Raw genomic sequence first — 25,244 nt, forward strand, 5'->3', positions numbered from 1 at the left:
AGGTGACAAGCATGAGTGCGATTGATATCGCCCGTTCCAAGTTGCTGGCTGTGCGGCAGGGTGTCAACGTGAGCGCAGTCTTGAGATATGCTTCTTCGAGTAACTCGTCCGAAACCTCCTACAGCACCCAGGGCTAACGTTGTTAACCCAAGCGCTCGAGGAATGGTGTTCGCTTTGGAGCTGACCAACGACCAAAGTCTTTTTCACGTGCGCAATACGATATTATGTTGATTCAAGCAACGTGTGAGCGGTTAAGTAAGTAGAGCAAAAGGCATTTACTCCGCCCCTGATCGCCGCTGCTGACATTTTGTCCTTGTGAAAAGGTAACCTCCAGTTGGGGTCATATACGGTACAGATCAGGTATAGGATCAGACAAATTACCCTAGCAGTGGTCAGGAAGTGATCAGACAGCTCATCCAGGTAAACAAACGTGTATTACTCTCCTCGATTAGGTCTACCTGCTTGCTATAGCACCTCCTCATTCAGCCCGCCAGGATCCTCATCGGGCTCGGAAGCGCTGTCAGTTGGCAGCTCGACTGCTGCAGGCTCCTCATCCTCGGAGTCATCAGCAATGTCATTTGGTATCTCAACCGGCATAGGTAGCTCGATTCGTTCGCGTGGTAGGCGGCGGGCGCGCCCACGAGGAGCGTCAGCAAGACGCTGTACATACTGTGCAGATAGCGTCTTAATGACACCCACAAAGCTCGCCATACTTGGGCGAGGCTTAGGAAACTGACTATTGAGCTCCCTATTAAACCTCTCAAGAGGATTATTCGTCCGCGCAATGAGCTCGTTGTTTAGGCCGGCAACATTCCAGACACTCACATCGTAATACTCCAGCCACGTTCGCTGAAAATACCCCCAGAACCCTCGCCACTTAGCTTTCGAATAGGATATCCCAGCCTCACCGCAACGCTGGCGAATTTGACGCTTCACCCACTTGATAGCTTGCTCTATCAAACAATGCTCAACGACAATCAGCATGTCAACGACACCACGTGTCATAGCGATGCAGCACTCCTCCTCAGGAATCAGAAACCTCTTCATAGCGCGTCTGAGCGCCTGCTTAAGGTGAAATAGACACCCCAGCACAATTGCGTTGGGAAATTGCGTCTGAATCGCTTCAATTAAGGCGCTCTCAAAGTCGCACACGACTTCGGCAGGCTCTAGTTGCTGATCTGTACCTTGCACTACAAAATACACCATGTCCCAAAACGAATCGCCACTACGAGAAGTACTCAAAACGTAGTAAACAGATACAAAAAGTCCTGAAGCTCTGTCGTGCACCATGAAAACCACGCATTGTTTGTACCCTGACGGTACACAGCGAAATGTACCGTCAACAAAAAGCGTAGTTCCATTGTAGCGTAGGAGGTGGATAAGGGTAGGGTGCGCCCAGCCGATCAGTCGTGTAGGTTTGCTGAGATTCTCGCGGTTCATCGTGATATAATGAAACTGAAAGAACGAGGCAGCTTCGTTCAACGCCAATGAAAGTGGTGGAATTTCAATCGCTCCATGTACATCTCCACTGAAGTGCCTGCTTCTTGCTTGATAAACACGCCGAAGCACTTGGGTCTCAGACAACTCACGCACCACATGCTCATTATTCGCACCATAAAACTCGTTGCGGAGATCTTCCCAAATACGTCGCGCAGGTAGCGCAACCTGATCAATTGCTAGCATGTCCGCTCTATCCTTCATCAGACCGGTGACATCCACAAGGCTACTACCAGCAGCATCAACCTGGCGACAGGTGTGAGGGCGTCCTGCCATGTAGCCCATGGTAGCGATGAAGAAAGCCATCGTGCCACGGCAACCTTGGCGCCAATGAGAACAGCGGTAGGATATCTTCCTGGACGACGCCCACGCGCGGGTGTACTTGAAGCCGCGAAAGTAGCACGTGGTCTTCTCTTGCCGCACTTGGCCCCTCGGGCGGCTTGATATGACGCTGGACAGCGTCCCCACGTCACCAGGAGGTTCAGCGTTGCCCGATAGACTGAGTAGGTGCCTGCATGTTACCGAATGAGCGCTACTTCACAGCGGTCCCGCAGGGACCACCGTTTCACGTGGTCGCCTTAGGACCGTGCATTTTCAGATCTCACACCTGATCATTTCAAAACCTACATCTGTTCACAAAGCAGATCTGTACCGTATATGACCCCAACGAGGTTTTACCTGTGAAAACGCCCCTGACAGCGGCGAGGGCCATGCTAATACACAAATTTGATGGAAATAATGGTGTCACCTATTGTAGTACAGTACGAGAATAGAAGGCCAACTAGCCAAGAAGTGGAGAATGCTACGGAACAGCATGTGCTGAAACGAGAGTGAACGAGTTCCTCTCGATGGGGTCAAAAAGCCAAAATGGGAGGGACTCTGTCGTGGACTTCTCCTTCATGCTTTAGACGAGTTCCGTTCGTTTGCATAACAAGTGGCAACCTTGATAGGGATACACTACTACACACTAGTACCTACTAGTGCGTGGTGTAGTTGGCCGTCTACTGCCTTTAACGTTTTCCTTCCTATGCAAAAAAGCTCTTTGGAAGATTGATGACGGGTAACGACATGTAACTGTGAACTACCTGGAGGCAAAAACCAAGTCAGTGCAAATACTTCAACTAGCACAATCTCCGGTTCAAGACAGGAAAAGAGAAGGTTATCGCGACAAATGGTTTCGGTCGAATCGAATCAAAAGAACATTTTTCCGCTTTGGAATTCCCTCTATACACAATCGATGCATAATGAGGACATAATTCTCAGGTTGCCGTTACTCAATATGTTCACTATCTCCATTTTCAGTAGATGGTCAATGAGTCGTCTTTCATTGCCATCTCTGACCGAGTCGCCGCAGGAGCTCATGGGTAGCTCCCCACTGTAAACATGACTTGTTTCAACACTTGCCACTCCAACTCAGACTCGGGCGTGTTCTTTCAGTGGTTTGGTTGTAGGTCGTCAGATACACACCAAAAGGCTTGAGCTTAAACCACCGAAGCCACGGCCCCAATTCCAGTTCCCACTTGCCGGTATCAATCCTGAATCTAATCATAGATTCAAACGACCCAGACACACCATTGGAATATTCAGTGGTTTCAGTCTGAATTAACTCAGAGAACTTGTGCGCTGGGATGAACTAACAAGGACTACGATACAACATTGGCGTAGAACCTACGAATGATTGGGAACCTACCATTTCCGTAGCTGCGACTCACTCGTTTAGGGGGGAGGGGGGGGGGGGGGCAAAGGCTGGCCAGCCTCGCCGGAGGGCGTGGTGAGCGGCCCCCAAGAAAAAGGCGAACGCGTCTTCAGGCATGGGTTGTTTGCTGGCCATCTACAACCATTCGCAGTGAGAGTGTTCGTGTCGACTCCGCTGCTTGTACAGGATCTTGCTCGAAACAGTTTGAGACCCAGCGACCCAGTAGCTTGATGGATAGCTGGCTGGCTTCGCCTGCCAATAGTGCAGTGGCTCCTCCGATTCTGATGGAATGCGTTGAATAATTGGCTGTGGGAACACCGGCACCTGCCACTGTTGCCTTGAGTGCTGTTGCGACGTCGGCCGAGCTGGTGTCGCCGCACAGGTATTCTCCACTGTCTCCGATTTCTGCTTGGGCGCGCAGGATGTGTGTTAGCGCTGCTAGTGGGCAGATAACTGAGTCACCGGAGGCATGCATTGTGCGCCAGGATCCGCGGCTGTATTGATCGCACTTCGACCCTTCTAGCCCAATCGTGACGGACGTCGCCGATGACCGTGACGCTCGGCTGCTGCGCTGGTCGGAGAAAAAGACGATCTCTTGCTTTAAACAGTAGAAGTGCCGCGTGGAACCAATCTTCAGATACTCGGACCTCCGAAGTAAAAAGAAGAAATCGATCAAGACGGTGCCCCACAAAAGACGTTGTCGCGACTGCTGAAAGTCGATTCCTCGGTGAAGTAGGCGTAGGGATGCCGTCGTGATGGGTTTAAGCTAGTGTACGGGAGGTGATAATCGTTTGATGCCTTGCATTAGAAGCGTGATTTCCGGCGAGGCGATACCCATGAAGCGTCGGTGGTACCAACGAACACTTGCAAGTTTCAGCTTGATGGTGCCGTACGTGTTGCCTCGGTTTGTCCGGTTCCAGCCGTGCCTCCGACAGTATATTGCGAAGCACCCTAACGTCTTATTACTTGGTCGGCCGGGCTGAGAGAGCCATGGAGACCAACCGAGTTTCTGCGAGAATTCATACAATTGCTGCCAGTTGGTGCTATACTTTCGACCGGTCGTGTCCGCAATAGTTCTCCCGCGAAGCATTTCTCCCAGGCGTTCCAGAGATTGTCGAATGGGGGCTGAATTTTGGCCTGTGTTCATGATTGCGATAAGTTAGCCCAAGTATTGTAAAGATGATGATCCGCTGTCCAGGCCCTTGAGCCTGCGTCTGCCATGGTATTCAGTTCTCCCGCGATGTGCTGCGCCGAGCACGTTTTAATGGGTAAAACCTCGTTGGGGTCATATACGGTACAGATCTGCTTTGTGAACAGATGTAGGTTTTGAAATGATCAGGTGTGAGATCTGAAAATGCACGGTCCTAAGGCGACCACGTGAAACGGTGGTCCCTGCGGGACCGCTGTGAAGTAGCGCTCATTCGGTAACATGCAGGCACCTACTCAGTCTATCGGGCAACGCTGAACCTCCTGGTGACGTGGGGACGCTGTCCAGCGTCATATCAAGCCGCCCGAGGGGCCAAGTGCGGCAAGAGAAGACCACGTGCTACTTTCGCGGCTTCAAGTACACCCGCGCGTGGGCGTCGTCCAGGAAGATATCCTACCGCTGTTCTCATTGGCGCCAAGGTTGCCGTGGCACGATGGCTTTCTTCATCGCTACCATGGGCTACATGGCAGGACGCCCTCACACCTGTCGCCAGGTTGATGCTGCTGGTAGTAGCCTTGTGGATGTCACCGGTCTGATGAAGGATAGAGCGGACATGCTAGCAATTGATCAGGTTGCGCTACCTGCGCGACGTATTTGGGAAGATCTCCGCAACGAGTTTTATGGTGCGAATAATGAGCATGTGGTGCGTGGGTTGTCTGAGACCCAAGTGCTTCGGCGTGTTTATCAAGCAAGAAGCAGGCACTTCAGTGGAGATGTACATGGAGCGATTGAAATTCCACCACTTTCATTGGCGTTGAACGAAGCTGCCTCGTTCTTTCAGTTTCATTATATCACGATGAACCGCGAGAATCTCAGCAAACCTACACGACTGATCGGCTGGGCGCACCCTACCCTTATCCACCTCCTACGCTACAATGGAACTACGCTTTTTGTTGACGGTACATTTCGCTGTGTACCGTCAGGGTACAAACAATGCGTGGTTTTCATGGTGCACGACAGAGCTTCAGGACTTTTTGTATCTGTTTACTACGTTTTGAGTACTTCTCGTAGTGGCGATTCGTTTTGGGACATGGTGTATTTTGTAGTGCAAGGTACAGATCAGCAACTAGAGCCTGCCGAAGTCGTGTGCGACTTTGAGAGCGCCTTAATTGAAGCGATTCAGACGCAATTTCCCAACGCAATTGTGCTGGGGTGTCTATTTCACCTTAAGCAGGCGCTCAGACGCGCTATGAAGAGGTTTCTGATTCCTGAGGAGGAGTGCTGCATCGCTATGACACGTGGTGTCGTTGACATGCTGATTGTCGTTGAGCATTGTTTGATAGAGCAAGCTATCAAGTGGGTGAAGCGTCAAATTCGCCAGCGTTGCGGTGAGGCTGGGATATCCTATTCGAAAGCTAAGTGGCGAGGGTTCTGGGGGTATTTTCAGCGAACGTGGCTGGAGTATTACGATGTGAGTGTCTGGAATGTTGCCGGCCTAAACAACGAGCTCATTGCGCGGACGAATAATCCTCTTGAGAGGTTTAATAGGGAGCTCAATAGTCAGTTTCCTAAGCCTCGCCCAAGTATGGCGAGCTTTGTGGGTGTCATTAAGACGCTATCTGCACAGTATGTACAGCGTCTTGCTGACGCTCCTCGTGGGCGCGCCCGCCGCCTACCACGCGAACGAATCGAGCTACCTATGCCGGTTGAGATACCAAATGACATTGCTGATGACTCCGAGGATGAGGAGCCTGCAGCAGTCGAGCTGCCAACTGACAGCGCTTCCGAGCCCGATGAGGATCCTGGCGGGCTGAATGAGGAGGTGCTATAGCAAGCAGGTAGACCTAATCGAGGAGAGTAATACACGTTTGTTTACCTGGATGAGCTGTCTGATCACTTCCTGACCACTGCTAGGGTAATTTGTCTGATCCTATACCTGATCTGTACCGTATATGACCCCAACTGGAGGTTACCTTTTAATGAGTACTTGAACTCCACCAGGGAGATTAAGCGGTTATGCATCCATGATGGATCGTTTTGGCAGCCACGCTACCGCACTTGTGTTATTAATGTGCATGCAGACGTGAATACGATCTCGTGCGGTTGCGGCCCACGATCTCCCCCAATGAACTACTGCAAGGACGGCGCTCGTGGGTTCTCTCACGTTGATCGAGCTGTCCGTTTTTGAGGTTGAAAACCTGGCACGCTCGGCGTCACTAAATTCAACGCGGATGAATTGTTGTAGCTGGGGCTCGAGTGCGCAGACTCCAGTGTCCGACGTGTCCATGAACACGTGGCGGGACGGTGGCTGGATCCGGCTGAGCTGCTCGACTGGTGTGGAGTTGAATCGGTGTGTCGCTGAGAGAACAGCGAGGGATCACCTCAAATCGTCGCGAACGACCTCAGACACGCTTCTGTGCTCATGCTGACTACGGAATATCGTGGTGTGCGTCTGGACATTTTGATAAAATGCTCGAGCAGGAGGACAACAGGTCGCCACGTGGCGAAGACTTCCTAGCAGCTTGTTGAGCGATGATGATGTACATGTTGAAGCTTGCTGTACTTCGTTGATACGGTCCTGGGCCTTGCATAATTTTCGCGGGGGATGGATACGGTGCCCTTGCTTGTGTCCCATAACAAGCCTAGTGATTTTGTTCGTGTCGCCCACGTTGTAAAATTTTCTTCATTCAGCGCTTTGGGGCCTAGGACGCTCGCCATAGCTTTCCGCAACGCTAGATTTTCTTCCGTGCATCTTGATCCCGTGTCGAGTTCGACACAAGTGTGGTCGTCGCACCATATATTACCAGCGAACGGGCTGGTGTCAAGTGGGGAGTAAATCAACCGGGGGCGCTGGCTCATATACATCCTGTTGATCAGCGCGCCAGCTACCGAATAAAATGCAGGTGATCCACACCAGCCAAACCCACACGCCAAGTCAATGACCACGTAGCTGTCAAACCTGAATGCGAACATGTGGACGTGTTCGGCGTTCATCGGTATGTGTCGGAAGGCCCCAGATACATCTCCTAGCATCATAAGTATTGGATGACCGGGGAAGCGGACTCGTAGTTCCTAGATACACCGTGCTATATCACGGGGTGGATTATACGAAATACTGGGAAAATTACAACGGTCTGTGAAGTCGTTGACAGCAGCTCCACTTGGAGACGAGTAGTCATTTATTACTCGAACATCGATTGTGTTCCCGGGCTTGCTCACCACCCCAATTGGACTGATGAATATGTTACACAATTTGTAGTGGGCCTACTTTGGCTCACTACTTTAGCTTACACGTCGCGCCACGTGTATGAGGAAGCGTAGGAGTTTATTAATAATTTGAATTGATTATACTTGAGTCCACAAGTATAATATAATCAAATAAAACACCAAGTAGCTAGTTTAAGGTGAAATGAGAACTATATTGTTTGTGAATTGATCTTCCTCCTAAATCTGCTAAAACTGTTTATCATCTATGAAAGGGGTTGACAGCGGCTGGCTGTCAGAGCCCCGCCAATATGCACGTCTCTAATTGGTAGAAAGATGCTGCTGTCTACCAATAGGATCTTTGGGTAGGTGTGGGCCACTCATTGTGGTGGCCCACTTCAATGTATCCATTGGTGTGCCTTACACCAATGTGAGGAAGTATCTAAAACCTTTAACAGATATTTATCTGTTAAACCATAAGTGACAACCGTCATGCGCAAGTGACAGTTGTCACTTGTGACCGTTGTCATGCACAAGTGACTGTTGTTACTTGTGTGTGTAACCCCGTTACACCATTGGTCCAGTAACTCCGCCGCAACCACGAGATAGTGTCCATCTCTGTGACCTTTAATGATACGCCGTCGTACGCTTCATAGATGATCATTGACTGAAGAGTGGTTGGTGTGTGTGTGTGTGTGTGTGTGTGTGATTAATCTGCGTAGTCGGCTTCTTTGACAACCACAGAGGTTTGACACCTTCCCGTACAATGTTGTTCCATAGTGTAGTCGACTCACGGAGGACTGGATCGGAGGGTACTGAGAGCTCGAAGAGTTCCTTGTTAGGCCGGGTGTCATCTACAGTTTCGCCCCGGCCTGCACGAATCCAGCAAGCGACCACTGTAGGACGCGAGCAAGCTTGGAGTCCGCACGATATCGGTTCCCGTCAAGCGTTGTGCTGGGGGACTGTACCTCGTCAGGAAGGCGAATCATGTGACTCAAAGCTAGATAGCGATATTGTTTTCTGCGGATCGCTGTCAGCTGTCTGCTCACGGCGAGCTGGGAAGTAGTAAATCTGTTGTAAGCACGTAGTTGTTGCTTATTGAATGATGTGTATTCTGTGGAGTTGTGCATGTCACGGTGTCCGACGACGAAATCACGTGATGCCGACCTGGGGGTGACTGTGCGTGGCAGCGTGGGTGCTTCCGTGAGAGTTTAATCTTTGTGTTCGCTCCCGGGTGGCTGTTCCGACGTCACCAGAACTAGTTGGCGTCAGACATCCTGAAATTCTGGAGCCAAGCCGAGGAAATGCTTATCAATCCAAGTTTTTGCATCAGCAGGTGGGGCCATCGGTTTGGAGTGAGCTCTATGAGGGTCGAAACACTGGCCAGGTGTTGATCCGGAACATCCTTTCTTTGAGAGGAATCGCATGCACATAACTTTGTTGCCTTGCTTTAGTAGTGTGGCCAGGAGGTCTCTAGGCACAGACGACGGTTTTGATGGACGAGAGTCTCGTTGGCTCAATCGAGTAGCTGCTGCAGGGCGGTTTGGCATCGCTGTGATCAGCGCGGCAACTCGGCGGTCCTGTTGCGCCTGGTAAAGCTCCATCTGGAGATCATCGTTTTGCGGGAACTCTTGACTTATGAGTGCTGCCGTTTGCAGGTTTGTGGCGATAATTTCGCTCCGAAATTTTCCGAGTTTGGAGTTGATCCACAACACGAGCATGTTGCATGTCACGGCGTCGGGTCGTGTGAAGGCGGCATATATCTCCACGAAGTCCGCCCCAGCCTCGATAAACTTGTAGACAGTCGAATTGTAAAAGAACTTCGCAAAGTGGAGCAAAGTGTTGAAGGCGTCTAGGATCTCCGCGATGTTGGCTGGCGGTGTTGCTGGCTGTAGAGCATTTGAGCACCCAAAGTTGGTCATGTTGACGGCATTGTTCGCTTTCTCCATTTCGAGCTGCTCGAAATATCGTTGGAAGTGCATCAACGAGAGACCTCGGACGCCAAAACAGATGTCGTACGCTCCACGCAGTGCCGAGGAACTTGGTATTGCGGCTCTGTTGGGCTGATTCAAGGATGGCCTGAACATCCTTACCTACGAGCGACGGGTGAACGACAGCGTTGTGGACTTGGCGCTCAATTTGGGACGGTCGGAACGCAGCGTTGTCGCGGCGTGTTTCCTAAGTTGGAACGTCGATGTCGTCGAGGGGGGGGGGGAGGCGGTTGTGTATACGCACCATGTCGATATCGGCCTGTTCCGTGGACATGTACTCTTCATCATCTGTATCGCTAAACGTTAAGTCAATATCGTTAGCAGCTCGCCGCTTGCCAGTGTGGCCGCTCCTGGTGGCCTTAACAGTCGACGAATCCTTAAATTGCGGATCCTTAAAGACAGCACCCGGGCTGTTCCCACGTCCCATGAGTTCGCAATCGACGATGTGTTGGCGTCGGACATACGTGATCACCATCGTGTCTAGTCGAATCAAAGGTACGCGTTGGTCGGGTTCGAAACGTATGTTGAGCATCGATGAGGTCACGCTGGCGGGTAGGCCGGATCTGTTTTTGCCGTACGCGATGATGACTTGGTTCTAATGCGTTGAGAATACTACCATTCACAGAAGCACCGGTTTGCAAGGCGTAGTTGAGTCGATCGACTGCAGTCACTGTCGGTGTACTAAGGAGTCGAATGTGCAACGCGTGCCCGTCTTGGTGTACGTTGAGCTGTGCCAGGGATCCCTCCATCGAGTAACCGGTAACCAGGCCATAAGCCCATTTATCACAGGCCACGCCTGTCGTTTGGATGAAGGCGATAGGCTGGCCGACGTAGGATCCTGGCCATAGCTCCGATTCCGTGGGTTCGACAATGCGGTGACGAAGCACTGATACTTTGACCTCGAGCTCCGGCTCGCTGTCACCCGCATCTGGGCCCGCCTTCTTGACAACTGCGCTTGAACCTTGGACTTGGATGACTGACAAGTAGGTAAATCCTTCCAGGATCGATACGTGGGGAGGACCCACGAAGGCAAGGGCACCAGGAATGACGTTGGACGTTGTCATAGTGGCGAATAGCAGAACTGCGGTGTTGTCGCGAGGAGCTTGGAGCGGTGGCACTTATCGAACTGAGGAGAATTGGAGAATGGTAGACCTACTTAGCTGTGTGTGGAGCTCCGTTACGGCCCTTGAGTTCTGGTCGGGCGGAGATAGAAGTGGTACAAAACTCCTTCATCTTCCCAGGCAACTTGAACATCCTGCGAATGTTCCCCATTGATACACGTGGGGCTTGCAAAACAGAAATCGGGTTTCGAAAAGGTGAAGTAAAACTGGTGAAGTTTGTGTTGTGTTGGATGGAGACGCAAGATGAACAACACGAATTGAGCACTTCTGTAGTAGCAGTTGGCTGCTACCTGTGCTGAGTCGTACCTAATACCTCATACGAAAAGTGAAGTATATCAGTTGTTGAGTTGATGCACGTCACACTACCCTCCACACTTCGATCCAACGCCCGACCAAAAGGCAACTTTCCTCATGGAGGAGCGCTGGAATTGCGCGGTACTAACCACCGGAACCAAATACCAGTACAAACCAGTGGAGCGGGACTAGGCGGTCTGGGCGGATCCCCGCTATCGCCTGCAGATGAAGCTGCCGATCGCGATTTCCGACAGCGATTTCCCCTTCAATTTGAGAGACAAAGACACTACCTCATTAAGAACGCTGATGCGATGGCTAGACCTCTATCCGAATTGGGACGAGGAGTGGCAGTCTTGTTTCCTGGTCGGTTCTTAGCGTCGAGGGTACGAATGGCTGGCTTGTGGCCGACGGCCGGCGAACCCGCCCAGTGTTGTTTGGAAACCATAATTTCACTCGTGTTTGCCAATATTGGCTCCACGTTGAAATACACCTTTCGTGTACTCTGACCTTTAATAACAAAATAACAAGCATGCACGTCGTTCATCTTTGTGTGGCTAGGGCAACCTGGGGAAAACAACCTACGACATTAGCTGCCCAGTTCAACCAGGTGAACGCTAGCATGATACCTCAGCAGCGTATTCATTCAGGCGCTGTAATTTGCGTGCTTGAACTATCGGCGATAACAACACAAAGTCGAGCCGTGCTCTTAAAAGTTTCTAAGATATTCTTAGAGTTTCTGACAAGAACGCTGAGGCAATTTACAAGACGAAGATATACCAAGCAACCAGGACACCAAGACGACAACATTGTAGACACACGAGTATACGAGTCCAGCCCTGCGCATCGCTGTCTTATCCGAAGCAATTGCGTCATACATGTATTTGTAACCTGCACAGGCAGCCAGTAGCAGCTGCTGGAATCAGCTATGGTCTAAAACGCCCCCGCGAAATAAAGCAAGCCAATACTCTGCGCCGCCTCGACAGATACACGACAGGTCGATCCGTGCCCACTCTCGCTTTTATCAAGTAAACAGATCCTCTTCTCTTCGCCGCACTGTGTAAATGCAGGACTCCCGTATCCGGTTCCGTACTTGTAGGATTGGCACTGATTCCATTGTACATGTAATTTTTAGCGCTCGTAGTACCGTAAATCACGGTGATCAGGTAACGTCGTAAAAAGTCCAATACATAAGCGTAAAAAGTATCGTAAAAGATTTCTCGATGCCAACACGGAGGTGTTCCCTATCTGATAGGGGTGCCACACGTTTCTCCATCTCTCTGATGAAAGCGACAAGAAAATTCAGCGTCGAAAAACTTTTTACGAGACTTTTTACGCTTATGTATTGGACTTTTTACGACGTTACATGACCGCCGTGATCTACGGTACTAATTCCGTATGGGTTTGAGGTGCTGTTTCTGATAGTGGATCTCGGATAACGTTACAATGATTGTGCGGACCCAATCCAAGGATGCCAGCTGTTGTCGTTGAAGGACTACCGGAGACCACGAGATATTTGTCCGATCGTAAAAACATAAATTACAACGTAAAAAGTATGGTAAAAACTGTCATTCAGCGCGCGGGAGCATTGCATCGTCGCCACTAATTCGTTGCTGGCCACGCGGCCACCATTCAGTTATTTGCAGGATGGTGAGAGGCCCCCACCAAAAGAACAGCGTTAAGGCGAAGGTGAGTTCACCCGCGAAACGAGATGCATGCACCACGTCTAATCATCTACTCTACTGTATGCAGGCCATCGCCGCGAGCGAAGATGCCGTTGCGAACGACAGCAGCCTTGCCGACGTGGCGGCTGAGTACAAGGTGACGCCGCGCACGCTGTTGCGCTGGCGAAAAGCAGCGTCTGCGATCACGGCTGCTCCGCCCTCGCGGAAATTCGTCCGCAGCGCCGCACGGCGAGGGCCGCCGATACTGTATCCTGATATGGAGAGGAGGCAAGTTCGTCACATCCTACTGTACGGCTATGAGTTGACTGACCTTTGATCTGTTTATTGTAGGTTGCTAGAATGGGTGCATCAAATGAGAAAAAATAGAGCAAGATGCGTGACGAGCCAGTGTTTGCTAGTCATGGGCGCGCGGTTTGAGCCGCGGCTGTTAGGTGAGCGCACTCAGCGCGCTGCCTACGAGTACTTGCGGCGGTTTCGAGACCGCAACAAGCTGTCCATTCGCCGCATCACCCACCGCGGCGTCAAGCAGCGCGAGGAGCTACAGGTACTGTGCCAGCGTGTGCTCGATTTTATTTACAGTACTGATATTTTATATTGATATTTGTATGAACCAGGTGGTGGCCGACGCGTTCGGGTGCGCCATGCGCTACGCGTTTGAGATAAACAGTGTCGTGTCCATCACGGCTGGTGACGATAAGTACAACTATGTATACAATATGGACCAAACGTCGATTTACATCGACATGAACCCGAGCACCACGATCTCTTTTCGGGGCGAACGTCATGTTGACGTTGTCCAGTGTAAGTCTCTAACCATTTCAATGCGCAGTGTACTACTTTAAATTAATTTTTGTATTGATTAGCTATGTCAGCGAACTCGTTCCGAGCCTCCGTGTTTCTGTGTGCGTCGGCTACGGGGCGTAAGCTGCCCCCGTTAGTCGTGTTCAAGGGCGAGCCTGGCTACCACGTCCAAGCCGAGCTCGAGCGTCATCCTGCCCACCGCTCGGACAAGGTAGTGCTCACGGTGCAGGCGAACGCGTATTGCGACCAGCACGTCATGGAGGAGTGGATCCAAGAGGTTCGTGATTTATTTCAGTGTCGGTGCCTACTGTATGACTTACAATTTGTATGATAGGTGTGGAGGACATCGGTCTGTGGCCCATCACTGCTTCTGCTCGACAGTTTGAAGGTCCACAAGATGGCTTCAACGCGAGCATCGCTCGAAGCCTGCTGTACGGAACCTGAGTTCATCCCTCCTGGCATCACAGGCCTTTCCCAGCCGATGGATGTCGCGGTAATGCGTGTGTTCAAGCACTTTACTAGGGAAATGTATGTGAGGTACCATGTAGATAACGATTTTTGCACCAATCCCACGCAGCGACGCAGTCTTATTACAGACATCGTGGTTGCTGCGTGGGAATCTGTGCCAGTCGATGTGATTCGACGTGGTTTCGTCAAGGCTGGGCTCATTCCAGTCGGCCCACGCTCGGACACCGGTGCATTTGTCATTAACAAGACGGAATAAAAATTAGCTTTTTCGTGCAAGTTTTAGCATAAAGTTATAGTTGTACCTTTGAAAATCTATAGTATTCGACTTTTTACACGTCGGACAAAAATTGTGGGTCGGACAAATATCTTGTGGTCTCCGGTACTTCTGCAATGCCAAACCTGGTTTGGGTTGGTTGTCATCCTAAGTTATAAGTACTGTTCACGACCTGCGTACGTCTAAGAGCCAGCCATCTTTGATTCGCTCTTACTATTATCATCCATATAATATGGAGAGAATACGGCAAACAAAAAAATTCTTATGAACTTAAGTACGAATCGCGATTCAATCGCATGAATCGAAAGAACTGTGCCTTGTGCTTCTTTTAAGCTATTGATCGTTAGAAAATGTTGAGAACTCGTGGAGTTACATCGGACGAAAAACAATATCTCCATTTCCGGACCCCCGAAATCTCTGATTTTATTTCGGGCGTGTGACCACAGTATTTTTTCAATTTTACCTGATTGTATATAATCGTAAAGATCGTGTAAAAACTATCGAATTAGAGTTGTTTTCGCTTTCTGCGAGTGTTTTTAGTTTTAAATTTTAAATGTCCGGTTATGTACGAATTTTGATTGGTCAACTGTAAACGCGATTATCTCGAAAACTCTAAATGGTTGATAAGCAACATTTTGTTTCCCGTGGTCTCAACTACTAGCATAATATTATTATGCTAGTAGTGTAGTGCATGCATGAAACAATCAACTGAGTAGGCAGGGTTCTGAAGTTACACTAGCATACTTTATGCATAATTTCAAGTTTATCATTCGTTAATACTTAAAGCTTTATTGTCCTGTTACATGAAATACTCAAAACCTTGGTGAAGCAGCAAATCGTTGTCCATGAATGAGCTCAAACACTCGAATTTTCACGATTCATCTTAAAGTTGACAAATGATCTTGCGCAATACAGCGTTATAAACTGTTGTTAGCACAAATATCGTCCTAATGCTCCGTTCACCAATTTAACCTACGTGCTGTGTCGCAATACTTCTACAATACTAACGTTATATTTTGTAGCTGCCAATGCATATATAGTTCGACGTTTACAATAACTAGTAGCGATATGTTTAATCACAAATCGCTGTTTATGCGAACGAATTCCATCCGATAATGTACAGCTGTCGAAGCGGTTCATGATTAAATGCTCCCCGTTAGGCCCATTCCAGCGGAACTGCAGTGCGCACCTGCAGGAGTGAGTAGCACAAACATTAAAACAGCACGTTCTCCAGCATCATACCGTCAGCCCACCGCCCACTCCAACTACACCCCCCCCCCCCTCCCCCCCCAAAAAAAAAAGCGCCGCGAGAAAATAGAAGAAGAACATATTTGTCCCACAACCTTCTCCTTTTTTGTCTTGAATGGGGGATCGGTCTAATTTTGCTGACATAATAGTCAGTTTCCCGGACCTGGTGGCAGCGAAGCAGCGGTGGTCCGGGGTGGTGTGATTTTGAAATCTGCTGGGTTGCCAGCATGTCTTACGCGGCAACGTCGACGACGAACAACGTTGCGGAGAACATGGGGTTGCTAACAGGATTGCACGCCTGTTACAGATACAAGTGGGTGCCACTTCACGTGGTAGGGGATAGCACGCTAATTTTACATCAACAGCAGAAGCGATGACCTCCGAAGGCTAAACATCTTATCCCGCTGTACTGGCGAAGTCGAAGGGTTGCGGATCAACTTGCGGTGCTCACTTGGCAGCACCATTTACGCTCTTACAACAAAACGGCCGATGCGCTAGCCAACTTAGCGATGGACACACGACGTAGTATGCAATGCTCACCCAATCGAGTCATCGGCTCCACCTCGCTTTGGAAGGATATTCACTCCTTTGCTGCTAGTGACGTAGGTCACTGGCTGGAGCGCAATAGTGATGAGAACTCTTCGGGGTTCGGAGCCTCCACACCTTAATGGCTGGGGGCGGCACTGAGTGTACCAACTCAGGGCATCGCAGTAGGGAGCATGGTTAGAGACGAGCTCCGACTAGGTCATAGATGTCGTTAGCCAAGACGTTAAGTGACATCAATGTACCTCAATGACAAAAACAAAAACAAAAACAGATAGATGGTCAGTTACAACAAGTACTAGTAGTGCTGCACAAGTAGTACTACGGGTAGTATTTTTCTCGCAAGGTTTTACCTCTTGCCTAAACGCACGGTGCTACAGTACACTACAGCACGTCCCTGCGAGTACCCCCTCCCATTTTGGCCCATTAACACTGACGACGGGCTCGTATCCCGGTAGATCAAACCTGGGGAAGTCCTCTTTATTTTTGACCACCCTCGTCCCTGCGGCACATGCCGGGGTGCAGCACTGTATACCCCTTATTGTCGCAGTTGCCCTTGAGGAACTCGCAGTTGTTCTTGTAGGTGACGCCGTTACTTGCACAGAGGAGCGTATCAGGACCGGCGCATTCAATGTTGGGAACCGCTCTACAGGCAAAACCCTCGTCAGCCGCTGACTCAGCGGATGTTCCGACGATCAGGAGCGAGGCGAGGACGGCCGCAATGGCGAATTTCATGGCTTTGGACTTCGGACGTGGGGTGGGACGTCTTCGGGTCTGGGAGGAGGCGGCGAGGCTCCCGGAAGTTTAGCTGCGGTGCGTTGCTGGTAAATAGAAAAGTGAATAAAGCTTCTCCTAGTGCTGCGGCCAAGGAAGCCGAGTGTTTGTTCGTAGATCAAATGCAAAAGGAGCTACCATCAGATCCCCAGATCCACGTTTGGCTGTAGCAACAGCTGTAACATCCCCGCGATCGGGGAGGGGGCACTCGCAATCGTTGATAACCCGACAGACACAAAAATCCGGTAGACAAAGTCGTGCGATGAACAACTAGACATATCCAACCAATCAGTAGACTTGGCCTTTGTATACTATCTGCTTACCATGCGATCGCCATCGAAAAGAGTGTACACGCGACTCAAGTTGGGTCAAAAGATCACCACGTGCAAACTGTACAACAAGCACCCTTGCGGCATTGATGATCCGATAGACTAGGCAGTGCCCCTAATCGAGTACATGTATGTCAAGTGAGCATTAATAGGTAGGGTTCTGAAGATTCACTAGCATATGTTATGCTTAATTTCAAGTTTATCCTTCGTTAATACTTAACAGACGATCCAGTTAAGAAGAAGGAAAAATGGGCCCAAAATGGGGAAAATCGTCGAGCCAAGTAATTGCGGTATTTATTTTCAGGTCGTGAAACTAGCATCATCAGATAGATCGATATTTCAAACCTATAAATATGCTGTCTTTATTCACTTGAACGCAGCTCACATCTTAGCATGAGCGCTTGAAAACAGCGCCTCCGCCTGATTGCCATGCGATGCATGTCTAAATTCGGAAAACGAGGAGGTAGAGTGGTCTGCATTGCCCCATCTCTCCACAATGTGTAGTTTCGTCTCCACAAGGACGGCAAGACGGCGGTGGGCTCGTGGGAGGGTGAGAACAATTTGTCCATCGCGCAGTTCGGCAGGGAGAGCGCGCAGTAAGCACCGCCTTCGGTCCTTGCACTCGGTCTCTGTGGCTCAGGTAATGAGCGGATAGATTCCGCCACCAGAGTCTTCTCGTCCCCCCTCCATTTGGAATTCTGCGCCACTGAGAAATCCCCTCCTCCAACGCATCGAGACGTGCACGTGACCGAGCCGTCTGTACCATTATCAAATGTCTCATACCTCCAAATCCCTACAAATGCTTCAAACAGCGCTAGTATCGGCACGCTGCTTGCATGCCTTGCCATGGCACAACCAGTGCAGCTACGAAAGCCGGGCTTGATTCATTCGTCATTAGAAATTCTAGTTATGTTCCGACAAAAATTTCATTGAAATAGGACAATTTCCGCATTTAATTTTTTTTTTTAATTTCCCCCCAAAAAGTCCCCCTCTTACCTGGATCGCCTGTTAAAGCTTTATTGACCTGTTACATGAAATACTCAAAATGTTAGTGAAGTAGCAATTCGTTGTCCATGAATGAGCTCAAACACTCGAATTTTCACGACTCATCATAAAAATGACGATGATGTTGAGCAATGCAGTATTATAAGTTGTTGTTAGCACAAATAATACCCTTTTGCTTCGATCACAATTCGATCCTACGTGCTGTGTCGCAATACTTCTACCACAATATTGTATACTGTGCCTACCAATGATATAGAGTTCGACAACCAAGTTTACAAGAACTTCTTGTCAAAGTAGGGATATGTTTTATCACAAATTGCGTTTTATGCGAACGAACCCCATCTGATGATGTACAGCTGTCGAAGGTTCACACTTGCCAGTGTATCTCGGAAACCTCCCGTTAGAAGAATGGTGGCCAGATCCTGCTCGCAGCCACTTTCAATTTTGATCCCCGCCACTCGGTTCCCAAGATTAAAGGGCACGTATCAAGCACGTCATGGGATTCTACCACGTTGTCCTGTTGCTGGTTACCGTATTGCTCGCGAATACTGATCCCGCGACAGCGTTCAGACATTCGCAGTTGACGACACCAGACACCCCTTCCCGAGAACTCGAGAACGACACCCCCAACAAAAGGCTTCTTAGAGCTTATACTACTGATGAAGACGATGGCGAAGAGAGAGGGTTTAGTGCGAAGATTCCCGGTCTTGAGAAGATTGCAAACGCGCTCAAGTCAAGCAAGACCAAGGAACTGGAGGCACTGCTCAAGGCTGATGAATCTATGATCGATACCTTCAAGAAATTGAAGCTTAACACGGTGTCCGTCGGTACGGATGGCTTCGTCGAGTCGAAAAAGGTGGTCGAACTTTTTTCGAGCCAAAACTTCAAGATCTGGTCCAAGTATGCTACCCAGACCAAACCAGAGGATCCGCAAGGCGCAATGGTAGCAACGCTTACAACGCTTTTCGGTGATAAGAATCTGGCGACAATGATCCTGTTGGGGAAGGATTCTAGGAGCTCAAGAAGTATCGCAAAACAACTGGAGACAGCCCAGTTCAACTCGTGGTACAAGCAGGGAAAACGGCCAGATGGTGTGCTTGAGAACATGTTCGGCGTGACGCTAAGCAAAATTCATGGGTCCTCGCGAGCGAAGTATGTTTGGATCAACTACAGCAACTACGTCACGAACAGAGTGAAGAACCATTAGAGGTTATAGTACCCTTCAGAAGTGATTAGTCATGCTTGTCTTGATTCTACAATGCCCATGCAATACACTCATCGCGAGGTCGTACCTCGTTCTTCAAAAGCTCGCATTCTGAGTGGAACACTCTCGCGGAGGATTCCAATTGAAGCGTCCGGAAGCATGGTTGGCACAGGAACAATCGGACCCAGACTCTCGCCTTCGCAAGGTGTCCTTTCCAAGATTTTAGAGTTTGCCTTGCATCCAGTGCTCCGCCAAGTAAGCTTTCGTGCGGTCCGCTCGCTATTCTGATGTACAGTAGGCGAAGCCGTCGCTGAGCGCTTCCAATCTTCATGCCTCAAATTCACACTACAACACTTGGGTCGCCTATCAGATACCGAAACATCAATGCCAGAGCTGGCAATTTAGGTTTAACCATTAGATTTTCTGTGGTTTACACTCAAAACCTAGCGGTCGGAAATTACCGGATGTATAAGTTCAGCTTCATCAGGAGTGTAGTAGGCCTAGAAACACTGCTGGTGCTTCTGATCAAATTTGAGCGGTGTTGCTAGTTTACAGGTAAAACTCAAAGTGATCTTTGCATACTAGTTCGGCGGTTTGGCCGGCGAGCACTCCACGGAAATGATAGCACCCCCAAGTGTCAAGCGTAACAGGGTAAGATCGCGCTGAAATTCACGCAAGACGCGTCCCATTTTGTGGTATATGTGGTCGCATCCGGGTGGAAATTTGTACCAATTGTTGTAGTGAGAGATTTCAGACTAGGCAAGAAGACGTCACCAAGCTGGCACTAGGATAGGAAAAGTGTAGAATGCGACCGACAGAGAGGTCAGTCTGGCAGAAGGCGGTGGCAGAAGTACGTGATTTATACTTGAAGTAGTTTATAGCCTCAAAAATCAGCTGGGAATTCGCTACATAGTACAAATTGAAAACTTGGTACAAGTGTTGTTGCAAACACCTTTGTCGGTTTACTATTCTTTCTAAAGCATTTGCTGAACAACTAACGCCTTGTACAAATACTTTATCGGGATTTTTTTTTACCAGGAAAGGCTATCGTGGCTCGGATTTATTCATACTGGAATGCACTAATACGAACTGCTGCAACAATGAAAGCCGCTGAGATACCTAATGACAGGCATGACCAGGTTTAAACGTAGTAAACCGGTTCAAGCTTACCAAAAAATAACAGAACCTAATTCATTTTAGAAAAATCACCAGTTTATTACCCGCACTGCAACTCCGCTGCCATGCAAACATCTACTTCTCCTTTTTGGCCTTGAGCTGCTGTCGGTACTCCGCCCTCTTGACGATTACCACCATGTCCACCATGTTCTTCATGTTCAGAAGCTACAGCACCACACACCAACAGAACGCCGTGAGCACGCGTCTTTTTGACATTTTCGACTCTGTTTTCGACATTTTCGACACTGTTTTCGACATTTTCGACGTACCAGCTGGAAGAAGCCCGCGGCCAGCAGCGGCCCGGCGTAGAAGATGCCCATGAAGACCCCCTGCGGGTCGAAGTACCTCTGCGTGGCCACGAGGCGCCAGTTGTCCCTGCCCCAGGTGTTGAGCCGCTCCGTGTTCAGCAGCAGAAACATGATGAGCACGAACAGCGCGAATTGCGTGTAGAGCCACTTGCGCGTGAGCCAGAGCGCCGCCAGCAGCGCCGCGTGGAACGAGAGCAGCCCCACGACGAGCGGCTCCGTCCAGTCCACGGCCTCGTACCACTGCACCATGAGGTGGCTGTACTTGGCGCGCAGGTCGCGCTCCATCTGCGCCGCTATGCGATCCATCGCGATTTGTCAAAAATAGAGAGCTGGCTGTCAAAAATGCAATTTGACACTGGGTTGTCGCTGTGTGTCGAAAATGACAGTGGTGCAATGATCGTATTATTTATTATATTGGGATGGTGCTCCAGACTTGTCGTTGACAAACTGGAGGCGACGCTGAAGGCCCATGATTATGGAATGAGGCGGCATGCAAAGACTTGGGAAGACTTGACACCGTTTGAGCTTTGATCATCCTTTGAGTACCCATTTTATTTTATCACACTATGAAAGTCTATTTTACCTAGTGCAGGCAGCCGAGATCGAGCAAGGTAATTGAAATTTCGGCTACAAACTTGTCGCATTCGTATTACGAAAACAGGATATCGTTCGAAGTAAAGTTTGTATTTACCTCCAAGTGAATCGGGTTCAGACGAATTTGATTCCAAGATCGGGTGGTTCGTTGACTCTTGGCCTCCACTATAGTAGTTGGCTACTTGCACTGACCATCCAGCGTCTTGTAGATATCACCGCTGGTGCTGAGGCATTCGGCGTTGTGCAGTAGGTATTCGTTGTCGTAGGAAATATCATTGCTCGCGCAAACCGACTTACCGCCGCTGGGGCAATTCGATAAGTAGGAGCTGCCATCAGATTGTGCGGAGGTAGATACCACGTTAGTGGCAATGACGGTGGCGATGGTGAACTTCATGGTGGCTCGTTTCGGCGGGTGTGGAGGTGGTGGCATTTTCTGCTCCTTACAAAAGCGAAAACGGTATGCGAAGCTCTACACGTCTCGCTTGCAGAGTTGTCAATTTCTCCTTCTAGAGACCCATCCGTGCGCCATTATCGCTGCTGGCGTGGAGAAACTGGAAGCTCTTGGTTGGTAACATTTTCACAAAGAGAATCTAGGATCTTCTAGGAATGTTTTTAGAATGTTCTCGCACGATTCAGAAGTCGCTGATTAGTTTATCGGATAGCCCAGGATCTTAGCTTTCTGAAACTACAAAAACATTTGTTTTAGTGTTTGGTCGTCTAGTCTCGTTGTCTCGGGCTATCGGCCGTAACTTCTCTTCTACTTCGAATTCAGAGTTGTAAATAGCGCTAGAGGAGGTTTTCGCCCTGTGCTTGTCACTAAAACAAGTCAAAAACACGATAGTACCGACTTCCTTTGTTTGTTACTGACGCCTGCTTATTACTGACAAAAGTTCTGACCCAATCAAATCGCAGCATTTTATTCCTCTATTTGTTACTGACAGCATCACCACATTGCGTACTGGCCATCAGAATCGAATTGGCGCCATGCCACACAGGACGCAGCAATCTCAGCCGGCGAGCAGCTGAGAGTGCTGTCGGTCTGGGCGGAATGTGGCGATGTCAATGTTGTTATTGCCACGTTTTACCCAGGGCTTGATTCGTTTGCGCACGAGCAGCAACTCAAACTCATCTATCCGTGGCGCAAACACCATGGCCACATCTAGGCTACATGCAAAACAGTCAAGGGCCGACGCAAGAAGAAGGACGCCGCCGCGGAAGTGGTGCCGCCCTCCCCGTGGACACGGAGAAGGAGCTGGTGGTTTGGATCAATGAGTTGAGAGGGGGGGGGGGCGTTCCGATCTCGACTGTGATGACTCATTTGCAGGCATTAGATGTTGCTGCCTACGATGTGACTACTTCCGCGCATCATGGTCCTGGGTGAAGGCGTTCAAAGCGCGTCTCAAATTGTCTATGCGTACCAAAACACGCCAAGGGCAGCAGGCACCAGAGAATCTCGCCAGCACGCCGAGCTGAACGCCCACACGATTGCCGCAGGTTACTCGAGGGCTGGGATCGATGTGCCCACGGTTGAGGTGGTTGCTAGTGCATTAGTAGGTGAGCTAGCCAGCCTAAGCTTGATTGGCCGCAGTGTCGGGCAAGTTGACGACGATAGATATATCATTGGTTGGGTGAACTGCGATAACATTCCCATCGAGTCGTAGGCATGAACATCGCATTTTTAATGTATGTTCTATGCAGCCCTGTACCAACAACATGGTTGTCAGTAACAAACAAAGGAAGTCGGTAATGCTTTTAATAAAATGTCTCATATCATACTTCAGATTGTGCGGTATTCCCGGTAATACATGCACTATCACAAGAAGTTATTGTACCAGCAAACTTGGTTGCCGAACGATGTATGATGAACTATCATCGATAGCCTATAATTGGTAGGTACAATGTACAGTATTACAGAAGTATTGCGACACAGCAAGTAGGATTGAATTGTGATCGAAGCATAAGGAAAATATTTGTACTAACAACAACTTACAATACTGTATTGAGCAATATCATTTGACAACTTTATGATGAATCGTGAAAGTCGATTGCTTGATGAGCTCTACAACAACAAGGCGCCGCCCTAGATAACTCCGATGTTCCGTTCGAATTGGTCAAGGTGTTGACTCATAGTCATGGCACTACGGTCGTCCGCTTTGCATTCCCCAGCTCAAGCGGGATTCGGTTATTGTCGACCAGTTCGAGGTTTTGCCTCGCTAGTTGATGGCATGACCATCGGCTGTGATATGATGGCCGCACCCGGACTTGTGATTGATTTCGGAGCCGATCGTATAACGTGGGATGGAAGCGAGAAGAAGGTCTACACCCCAAGAAACCATTCGCTCCCGTTAGTCCCTATTGCGGATCGTTCCAGCTCAATTAGTGATGAAAATGAAGAAGAACTCACCGGAGATGATGAAATTCTCGTTGGAGAAGCCACTGCAGTAAAGAATCTTGATTTCTTCCTAAACACCTTGATCAGGCTCTACAGCGCTGTTACTTAAAGCTGCTCGAGGAATATGTGGATCTGTACAACGGCCATCTTGACAAAATCCGCATCAATCACTGCATCCCTCCCTGTGTGCTGATTACAAACTTATGTACGTCAAACAATACTCAGTGCCACGGAGCGAAGAGGGCGCTGCGTATGATGAGATCCAGCGCGTGTCGAGCTTGACGTAATCTAGCAAATCTATGGCTCTGAAGCCGCTGCCCTAGCCTTCTTCCTGACTAAGCCGAGCGGATCATCGCGTTTGCTGGTGGACTTCCACGCGCTGAAGAAGTATATTCAGCGATCGCCATACTACGTTCCCAAGATTCGCGAAATATTGGTTAGATTGGGCAAAGCCAAGTGTATGAGCACACTGGACGCTAATAAGTGCTATTTTGCACGCTGCCTCGCCAAGGAGAGCCGGGCGGTAACTGCATTTTGCCTTCTCTTTGGGAAGTTCCAGTTCACGAGGTTGCCCATGGGTATTTCGACCGCACCCGACGAGTATCAAGCGTGTATGGAATGGATTCTCGGGGATCTGCCTTTTGTTATTGTGTATTTGGACGATCTTCTCGTTTTTTCGGAGAACCCTGTGGATCATTTGGAACACCTGTGTATCATTTTCGAGCGCCTGTACCAGTACGACGTCACCGTGAATGCAGAAAATGCCACATTCTTCGAAGTTGATTATCTCGGATTCACGTTGACACCTGAAGGCATCCAGCCCCAGACCAAGAACGTGGAGACGATACTGCAGATCGCGGGGCCGCACGGTAAGAAAGATTTGCACCGGTTCCTCGGTATGATAGCGTATTATCGCGAGATGGTCCCTAATAAGTCCGCTTTAACCAGTCACCGGAATTGCCTAACGTCGAAAAACGTCTCTTTTGCCTGGGCACATGAAGATTCGGCAGGCTTTCAAGCTGTAAAATCTGCTCCGGCGCACAATGTGTGGCTCGCTTTTCCTGATTATCATAGTAGGTTTCACGTATTGGCGGATGCAAGCGGTCATCAAATTGGAGGAGTAATTGCGCACGGCAAACGCATTTTAGCGTGTCTCTCGAGAACGATGACAGAGACACAGGTGAAAATATTCCACAATGGAGTGGGAATTTCTTTCTATCGTCGAAATCCTCAAAGAATATCGTAAATGCTACTGGGGGTTCCTTTCGGGCTTCATACGGATCACAAAACCCTGCTGTACTCGCGTGAATACTCCCTTCGTATCAAGCGGTGGAAGTTGCTCCTAGAAGAATATCGTCTGACTGTAAAATATGTGCCAAGAGCTCAAAACGTTGGGGTTGATGCTTTTTCCCGTCTACAGTATGACCTGCAATCATCGCAAGAGACCAACGGTACCATGGCAACCCCATCGTCTTACCTGCCCTTGTCTGGGCAGT

The 25,244-nt window shown here is 49.4% G+C and overlaps 2 protein-coding genes across 2 annotated transcripts; one reads left to right on the forward strand and one right to left on the reverse strand.

The window, feature by feature from the left end:
* Nucleotides 1–18,570: 18,570 nt before the first annotated feature.
* Nucleotides 18,571–19,281, forward strand: IUM83_02113 (putative secreted RxLR effector protein; the record flags this gene model as incomplete). The annotated part of the gene is made up of 1 exon (XM_067926011.1): nucleotides 18,571–19,281. The coding sequence occupies one exon, from the start codon at nucleotides 18,571–18,573 to the stop codon at nucleotides 19,279–19,281; it is 711 nt and encodes a 236-aa protein (XP_067800715.1).
* Nucleotides 19,282–20,529: 1,248 nt separating this feature from the next.
* Nucleotides 20,530–21,068, reverse strand: IUM83_02114 (Transmembrane protein 18; the record flags this gene model as incomplete). The annotated part of the gene is made up of 2 exons (XM_067926012.1): nucleotides 20,530–20,619; nucleotides 20,724–21,068. 2 exons carry the CDS (start codon nucleotides 21,066–21,068, stop codon nucleotides 20,530–20,532), a joined length of 435 nt encoding a protein of 144 aa, XP_067800713.1.
* Nucleotides 21,069–25,244: the final 4,176 nt, after the last annotated feature.

The sequence above is a fragment of the Phytophthora cinnamomi genome (genome assembly GCF_018691715.1).
Source record: "Phytophthora cinnamomi strain GKB4 chromosome Unknown Contig0, whole genome shotgun sequence".
NCBI lineage: Eukaryota > Oomycota > Peronosporomycetes > Peronosporales > Peronosporaceae > Phytophthora > Phytophthora cinnamomi.